Here is a 7,996-nt window from a genome sequence, read left to right as displayed (position 1 = left end):
CATGAGCGGTTTAAATGAGAACTCACTCTTTGTCGATGGATAAACACGTGACCGGGCCGTCGGCCGTGCACGTAGCCGTCCTCCTCACCTCCCTGCACATCCCCACGAGGGACACAAAAACATTCATCCACATGATACTATGAAAATACTCAAACGAACGATTAGCGGAAAACACAAAAAGTTATTAAATCGTTAGACGGATCGAAGGCGATATGAAACTAACTAACTATCACGGACACAGAAAGTTAAAATACAAAGCTGCTTAACTAAGTAACGAGCAACATTCCAATCACACAGTGTACTGTCTGCCGAACTCCGATCAAACCGTTGCTATGGTTACCTGATGAGGGCCTGCTCCCCGAAATGCTCTCCCTTCCCCATCCGGCGGATCTGCTTCTGAGAGCCGTTCACGTTCTTCGAAACCAGAACCTTTAGAGCGGACACAGGGACCGTGGAAGAGGGGAACAGAAGAGGGGGAAGAGTTTAGATTCAGCAATGGGTGCAATGATTTACATACATACATTCAGGCAAAACACCAGCAATCATTTCGTTTATAAAATGAATGTCTATGGTGATGGCTGCTGCTTAGATATCTAGTTATGAAACATGTCTTGTGTTTTGGGCCTCGTCCAACGATGTGTGAGAGGGTGAGGAACGCACAGGGGGCGAGCACAGTGTGATGCAACATCAGATCGGCACCAGCTCACCTCGCCTTTGAGGATGATGTAGAAGGTGTTTCCCTCCGCTCCTTCTCGCACGATGGTGTCCTTGTCCTGGAACTTGACCTGAGATACACAAAAACAGAGCGCACACAACACTCTTCAGATACTTTAATACCAACCCCGACGCAATGTTGACAGACACTGCTTTGAAGTACTGAAACATTTGTCCTTAAAAATATTAAAAAAAGAACTAGAAGAAAGGACAATAGTAGATTTAGATTTATCTGATGTTAACCACTAAGCTTCTACTGTTCAACACTGTTAGACTTATCCACTGAGAGTCCCTACCTCCTCCATGGAGTCGATGATCTTAGACAGCTGGATATCGTTCAGGTCCTTCAGAGTTCTGGACCTGAGGACAAGAACACAGAGACAAAGGGGCTTTGAACACTACTCCAGAAGTCCATCCGGCCAAAACAGACCCTGTGCGGAACCATTTTGCAAAATCACAAAGCGTTACATTATAAGTGAGACGTAGCCGTTGACACGATAACGTAAATGTGAATTCCAGTGACAAGGGCCGTATCTCTCCACTCACGTCTTCAGGAAGCCCAGTAGCTCCTCCCGTTTCTTCTTGGACTTGTTGGTCATGATGGTCCGGTACGTCTGCCTCTCCATGCACCACAGCCGCACCGCAGACTTGGCTGGAAGTACACATCCGCTAGTAAGAGCTAGTCCCGAAACATATCACAGTCCGACAGTTACCTCGTTTTGGACACGTTTAGTCAAAGCAATTTACATTGAACTCAGATACCTGAGTGTCCTTAAAGAGCAAGTAAGGGGTCAGGCGTCCTGCTCAAGGTTAGCTCGGACAGCGGGGATCGAACCCATTATCCTGCCGGTGCTATCTTCAGTGACGGACCCCCTGTGATACCCATGCACCTCACAGGAGGCATCAAAAGTCGCAAGGGTGGTTTCCGTACCTTTGACCGTGGCCGTGCGCTTGCAGTTATACAAGATGGCCAGCTCACCGAAGACATCGCCGCACATCAGGGATCTGAGCTGTCGACCCCCCTGGGTGACGACAAGCTCCCCCGCTGAGAGAGAGAGAGAGAGAGAGAGAGAGAGAGAGAGAGAGAGAGAGAGAGAGAGAGAGAGAGAGAGAGAGAGAGAGGTAAGCAAGAGCAAGAGAGTAAGTGAGAGAGAGAGAGAGAGAGAGAGAGACAGAGAGAGAGAGAGAGAGAGGGAGAGAGAGAGAGAGAGAGAGAGAGAGAGAGAGAGAGAGAGAGAGAGAGAGAGAGAGAGAGAGAGAGAGAGAGAGAAAGAGAGCGTGAGAGGGTGTGAGAGAGAGAGAAAGAGAGAGGGAGAAAGAGAGAGTGAGCGAGAGAGAGAGAGTGAACGAGAGGGAGAAAGAGAGAGAGAGTGAGGGAAAGAGAGAGAGAGGGAGAGAGAGAGAGAGAGAAAGATAGAGAGAGAGCGTGAGAGAGAGAGAGAGAGAGAGCGAATGAGAGGGAGAAAGAGGGATTGAGAGAGAGAGAGAGCGAGAGAGCGAGAGAGAGAGAATGAGTGTGAGCGAGAGAAAGAGAGAGAGAGAGAGCGAGAGAGAGAGAGAGAGATCATCATCATCATCATCATCATCATCAGAATCACATGGAGACAGCGACATGTACACACATGAACCCCCAGGTGTACCTGCCACGATGTACATGGTGTCCCCCTCAGAGGCCTCTGCTATGACCTCCTGCCCGGGACTGAAGTCATGTGACACCAGCAGGTCCACCATCATGGCCGTCTGCTCGTCATCCAGCCGGCTCAGGAAGTCGTTCTTCTGGATCGCCTTGACGATCAGGTTGGTCTCGCTGGGTCAAATTAAAAATATGTGACTGTGAAAATGGTTTGCTCACGAGCCTTGCCATATAACATTCGTTATAGGAGAGTAGTAACATAACTAGATGTTGGTTGTTGTCATCTTTGTTGTTGCATAACACACAGTGTTTTATAGCTACTGAATCGTGATCCTTAAGTATTGTTCATAACAGCAGTTTTTACAGTGTATAGCTCCTGTTGTGCTTTATATTCTCTGTAATAACGCTTTACACATGATACATTTCAAACTGAATGAGACACACTCTGTGATGTCGATGGCAGCCCTGCTTTTGGTAAATGGTCTGCATTTATACAGCGCTTTACTCATCTGTGGCCCCCCTATGCGCTTCACAATATGGCCATCATTCACCCATTCAAGCACACATTCACACAACGACGACCGAGTCAGCCATGAAAGGCGACAGCCAGCTCGTCTGGAGCAGTTAGGGTTAGGTGCCTTTCTCAGGGACACCTCGACACTCGCTAGGAGGAGCTCCCCGGAGACGTCGAACTAGCAACCTTGCGGTTACCAGGCAACCCGCTCTACCTCCTGAGCTTCCGCCACCCCACTTTAATTTCCTTTGCATTTCATTTGTTGCCGAGCGACATTACTGTTCCATCTCGCAGTTGATGCAGCCAATCAGAGGCAGCGGTGCGCTGTCACTCACCTGGCGGTCTTCTTGACCCGTGTGCGGGTGATCTGCAGGCCCTCAGGGATTGGCTCGGGCGCCATGACGGCCGCGCGGCTCTTCCTGACCTCGGGGGCCGCATCATTACTGCTCTGGGAGGGAAACTCTGTGGCGCCGACCAATAGGAACGCAGGGATGGGGAGGTCTGTCAGCTGGAGCTGTTTGTGTGTCTCTATTTATAGATATGAGTTTGTGTATGTGTGCGTGTGTTCTTGTGTGTTTGCGTGTGCTTTTCTGTGTGTGTGTGTGTGTGTGTGTGTGTGTGTGTGTGTGTGTGTGTGTGTGTGTGTGTGTGTGTGTGTGGGTGTGTGTGTGTGTGTTCACGTGTGTGTGTGTGTTCACGTGTGTGTGTGTGTGTGCTTGCATGCTTGTGCCATATGTGTATGTGCTTGTGTGTATGTATGTGTGTGTGTGTGTGTGTGTGTGTGTGTGTGTGTGTGTGTGTGTGTGTGTGTGTGTGTGTGTGTGTGTGTGTGTGTGTGTGTGTGTGTGTGTGTGTGTGTGTGTGTGCGGGCGTTGTGCCAGGTGTGTGTGTGCGTGTGCGTGCACTGGGCATCTCACCTGTGTCTTCATATTCACTCAACAGCTTCTCTTTCTCCTGGAGTCGTTCCTCTGAAACAACCAATGGCAGAGAGTTACACTTTGCACTCTAACTTCACCAAACCACGCTGATGAACACGAGTCTTCCTCAGCATAGAATGAACCAATCACAAGCCTGACTCAAGTTTAACTGCATATTGCCACACTTGATATTTCCACACGGTGATCCTGTACTGGTTCTGGATTACGTTTGATTCATTTCAGAGTTTAGATAGCATATTAGGCTTTGTATATTGTTGTTTATGTGTTGTTGATGTTGTTGTTGCTGTTGTTGTTGTGTTTCTCCTACCTAGATCCTTGTTCTGCCTCTTCAGTTCCTGGTTGATCTGACACTGTTTCTCCAGCTGCTGCCTCAGCTCCTCCAGTTGTTTCTCCATGGCTGCAGGAAGTGGACAGTAGTACAGTATTACAGTATCACAGTATTACAACACACAGGTCACACATGCAACACCATGCTGAGCGCCATCACGGTGAACCACACACTACACAGCAGCCACGTCAAGGACGTTGCCAAACCAACCACATCGCGGTGACGGACGTGCAGCATGTGACGGTTCCAACCGACAGGCAGTGCGACAGTTTTCCTCTGCCACACCGTGGCACTAGCGCAGGATACTAAAAGCGCGACTACTCTGTCGCTCTTGGAGTCCCCTGTAGCGGGATGGCTTTGAAGTGCTCTCTGCAGGATGAGCTCCAGCACGGCCCCGTCTGAATAATGCAGAGCATCAGCTACGGGAGACGCTTCGGAGACCCCCGACCCCAGACCGGTTTTATGCAGGTCTCCTTTACATAACACATGATCAGGGAACGGCTCGGAGAGACCCAGACGTTATTGGCTTTTGCTTGGCATTTAAGACCTATGATTAGAGTGTTTCAGTATGTCGGATGACCCGGCTGACCCACAGTCCTGATGGTGTTTTCATATTGACTATTTTCTAAACACAAATGCACTGACTAGCTCTACCTTGGTTTCGATTTGTTTCAGTCGACCATTGTACCATATGTCTATCCATTAGGCATCGAATGGCCAGTTTTTCCTGGCCACTTTGAGAGGGCTTAGGGCAAGCGGGCGTCGTAAATGTGGGCATGTTGTATCATTGTAAGGGGGCGTCATAAAACGGATGCCCCTTGAGGCTCTAACTGTTAAAGTCCCTGAACATATGGCATCATCAGTTTGATTGACATTAGCTGGGTCCAACCGGATCCATAGCCAACCGGGAAGGAGGAAGTTAACATTTAGTCGATTTTATTTCTACACAGTGTGTAAAAAATGCATGTTCATTTATTAAACAGTGTACAGTCAGAGGACCTACCTCTACCAATTCAGTCTACTGGTCCAAGTGCACCGAGACATAAAAAGAACACGCCCCTAATTAGTGTTATGACAGCTGTGTTTGCCACGATGATGGTCCTATAATTAAAAATAGTATGCAGAGTATGGCCGGCTTATCCCTAACGTTTGTGATTGTGTCGAGCTTATAACCATTGGTTGTTTAGGTGTCACTCCTCATCGTTTTTTGTCATCGCTTTGACTTTTGCCCTAGAGATGCCAATAACACTAAACCAAAGAAGTGTGTATACCAAAAAACAACAACTTTGAAGCAAATCCGGGTTTTTTGAGACACAGAGACGTTAAGGTCTATAAAAATTAAATGGAACTGACTTACAGTCCCTGTGATTTGCAGGTAGTGTGCTTCTGTTTGAGCGAGATGTTTCTAATTTTGAGATCCATATATAGTGTAGAGGATTCCTCTGAAAGGATCAAAGCAGACACATTGATCCCCTCTCATCAGCAGGCCTTGATATTCACATCGTCATATCGGTCATAAAATCATATTGATGATCATATTGATGCACACGCACAAGCACACACACAAAATACAATTTCCTCCCTTCCCTGGTGACCTTTCCATCGATCAGTTCACAAGAGCCCTGATTGTGATAAATGATCTAAAATATACTTGAGCTGTCAATTACAAATAGTGTTTGCAGTATGTGTGTTTTTTGTGTGTGTGTGTGTGTGTGTGTGTTTGTGCATGCATGTTTTTGCGTGCGTGCGTGCAGGCGTGCGGGCGTATGTGTGTGTATTCCATATTGACACATCAAACACATTGCATCAGTTTAAAACGTGGCGTTGCACTATCAAACAGACCTGCTTATATACTCAGGGCGGCACGACCCGAGTGTGTTTGACTGTAATCATTTGGTTGACCCTAATCACCACGCTCTCACCTTGGACGTTGGACATCGGAGGTGGGGCTGAAACTCAACACTCAGTCTCTGAGTGACAGAAATACGACTACAGAGAGAGATGTAGCCCATTGTTGAATAGACTCGACTGTGGAGTGTTCCTGTGTTATTTATATGAATGGACCACATATAGCTAGTTTTAATTTATTTAAAGAACCATTCTCTCCGTGTGAGAGGGTTAAGACGCGAGGTTGTTCTGGAAGGATCCAGCCGTGCTTTGCCTGTGTCTCAAAAGGAGTTGGAGTTCTTGAAGATATGGGGCCTGTTATTAAATCAGTTAAGAATCGATGGGTGAAACTGTATTACATGGGAACGACACTGTGTTGGAGTCAACAAACCAAATCAAATTAAACTTTATGGTACTGTTGTCATGGTGACCTGACTTGTCCTGCAAACAAGTGAAACTGCCTTTGAACACGCACAAGGACCCGAAAAACCTCAACATTACCCATGTCATGAGACACGAACGTGCGAATGACCTTTTTCGAGTGAAAGTAAAGAAAATGTTGAAAATGTGGCGCAGCTGTAAATGTTGTTGTGTGTTAAACCTTTATGGCTCATGGCTCAGGCCACAATGGAAAGTTACACATCATTACGTAATACCGGTGGCATATCTGGTATGCTGTATTTGTTGCATAAAATTGGCGGAGGATGTGATGCTCACGAAGACACACTGAAGGGCATGAGCATGGGACCAGATTGGGACAAGACCACCTTCCACAATAAACGTCATGCCATCGTATTCTGACCCTTTCGCAACTTTTGAATACAGCGACCTGATTCCCATGAAATACACAAACTAAGACCAACAACAAATGTGAAAGCTGGCACAATCAGTGCCAGATAGTTAGGAGCGTGCATGTCTCCGGTCTTCTTTAACACCCAAACCTCTACAGAACAGAAGACCTGCAGAGATGTCTTCAGAGCTGCACTCACCTGGAGCCGGTGGTGGAGATTAGGAAGGGTTCAAGTCCAGTTCCTTTGATCGGTATCAGATCAATCTGTAGGAGTCAAAGGGCTAGCCCGGACTGGAGTATGTGTAGACGTCTCGCTCTGCAGGTACAGCCGGCCTCGGCCCGCTGCTGCCAGGTGAATCGTTTTGGATCGGCAGTGGATCGGAGAATGTCCGGGATGCACTCCCTGACCCCATGCAGACTGGACACACACCTGGGCAGATACAAGCGTAAAGGAGCTGTCAGCGATCTGTCTGGTTCACAGTCACATGAACGCTGAGCTTCTCCTGGCAGGACTCTCACCTTCTGCTATTGTCAGGTCCCTATGCCATTATTTTTTTCTCCCTCTCTCTCTCTCTCTCTCTCTCTCTCTCTCTCTCTCTCAATATCTCTCTCTATCAATCTCAGCAGCTCCGGTATTGAATCATTAACCACCAGGCTCTGAGACTCCGCCCTTCCCATCAAGTGGGAGAAGAGAGGGGAGATTTCCTTTTTTTAACCGAACTCGGGAAATTGCTGATTTGAAAAAAAAATGTAATGCTAAATAGATATCTTCAAAATAATGAATTATATAAACATAGTTTGATTTAAAACAAAAAAAAAAAACATTTTTTGGAGGTAATTAATCTATAAATAAATTGCCTACCCTAAATTTAACAAAGAATATATGAACGTTGAAATGCAAATATTGCCTCATATTCCATAAGACACATTTCCCATTCATAGCGAAGCCGGTGTGTGAGTGATGCAAATCTACCCAGCGCACCTGCATTCCCCTGTGCAGCTGACGTGACTTTTAATCCGGAGCTTGAATCTAAAATGCTGGAAAAATGTCACCTCTATAAGGATATGTTTTTTCCACAGCGCTGTGAACGTCCCAGGGCCCTAGGGCGTCATTAGAGGTCTCTTAGCGAGGAGACGTTCAAGTGTTCACATGGTGGCCGGCAACTCAAGTCTTTATTGCCCTCTTGTTAAT

General features: G+C 47.0%; 1 protein-coding gene across 4 annotated transcripts in view; it reads right to left on the bottom strand.

Annotated features, from left to right (window-relative positions):
* prkg3 (protein kinase cGMP-dependent 3) overlaps window positions 1-7,929 on the bottom strand; it is a 14,505-nt gene extending 6,576 nt beyond the window's left edge. The window contains exons 1-12 of one of the 4 annotated variants that reach the window (XM_060042253.1): window positions 7,787-7,929; window positions 7,004-7,234; window positions 4,107-4,196; window positions 3,779-3,829; window positions 3,197-3,323; window positions 2,355-2,521; window positions 1,646-1,759; window positions 1,261-1,366; window positions 1,011-1,074; window positions 708-785; window positions 341-429; window positions 27-92 (exon numbers count right to left, since the gene is read on the bottom strand). In XM_060042253.1, coding sequence (XP_059898236.1) covers window positions 27-92; window positions 341-429; window positions 708-785; window positions 1,011-1,074; window positions 1,261-1,366; window positions 1,646-1,759; window positions 2,355-2,521; window positions 3,197-3,323; window positions 3,779-3,829; window positions 4,107-4,194 — 950 coding nt within the window. In that variant the 5' untranslated portion in view covers window positions 4,195-4,196; window positions 7,004-7,234; window positions 7,787-7,929. Of the gene's footprint in view, window positions 1-26; window positions 93-340; window positions 430-707; window positions 786-1,010; window positions 1,075-1,260; window positions 1,367-1,645; window positions 1,760-2,354; window positions 2,522-3,196; window positions 3,324-3,778; window positions 3,830-4,106; window positions 4,197-4,781; window positions 4,933-7,003; window positions 7,436-7,786 lie in introns of those variants that run through there. The other 3 variants (XM_060042252.1, XM_060042251.1, XM_060042250.1) reach the window with 3 other exon arrangements.
* Between the last annotated feature and the right edge of the window lie 67 nt (window positions 7,930-7,996).

The sequence above is a fragment of the Gadus macrocephalus genome, chromosome 21 (genome assembly GCF_031168955.1).
Source record: "Gadus macrocephalus chromosome 21, ASM3116895v1".
Lineage (NCBI taxonomy): Eukaryota > Metazoa > Chordata > Actinopteri > Gadiformes > Gadidae > Gadus > Gadus macrocephalus.
This window is presented reverse-complemented; position numbering and strand designations above follow the sequence as displayed.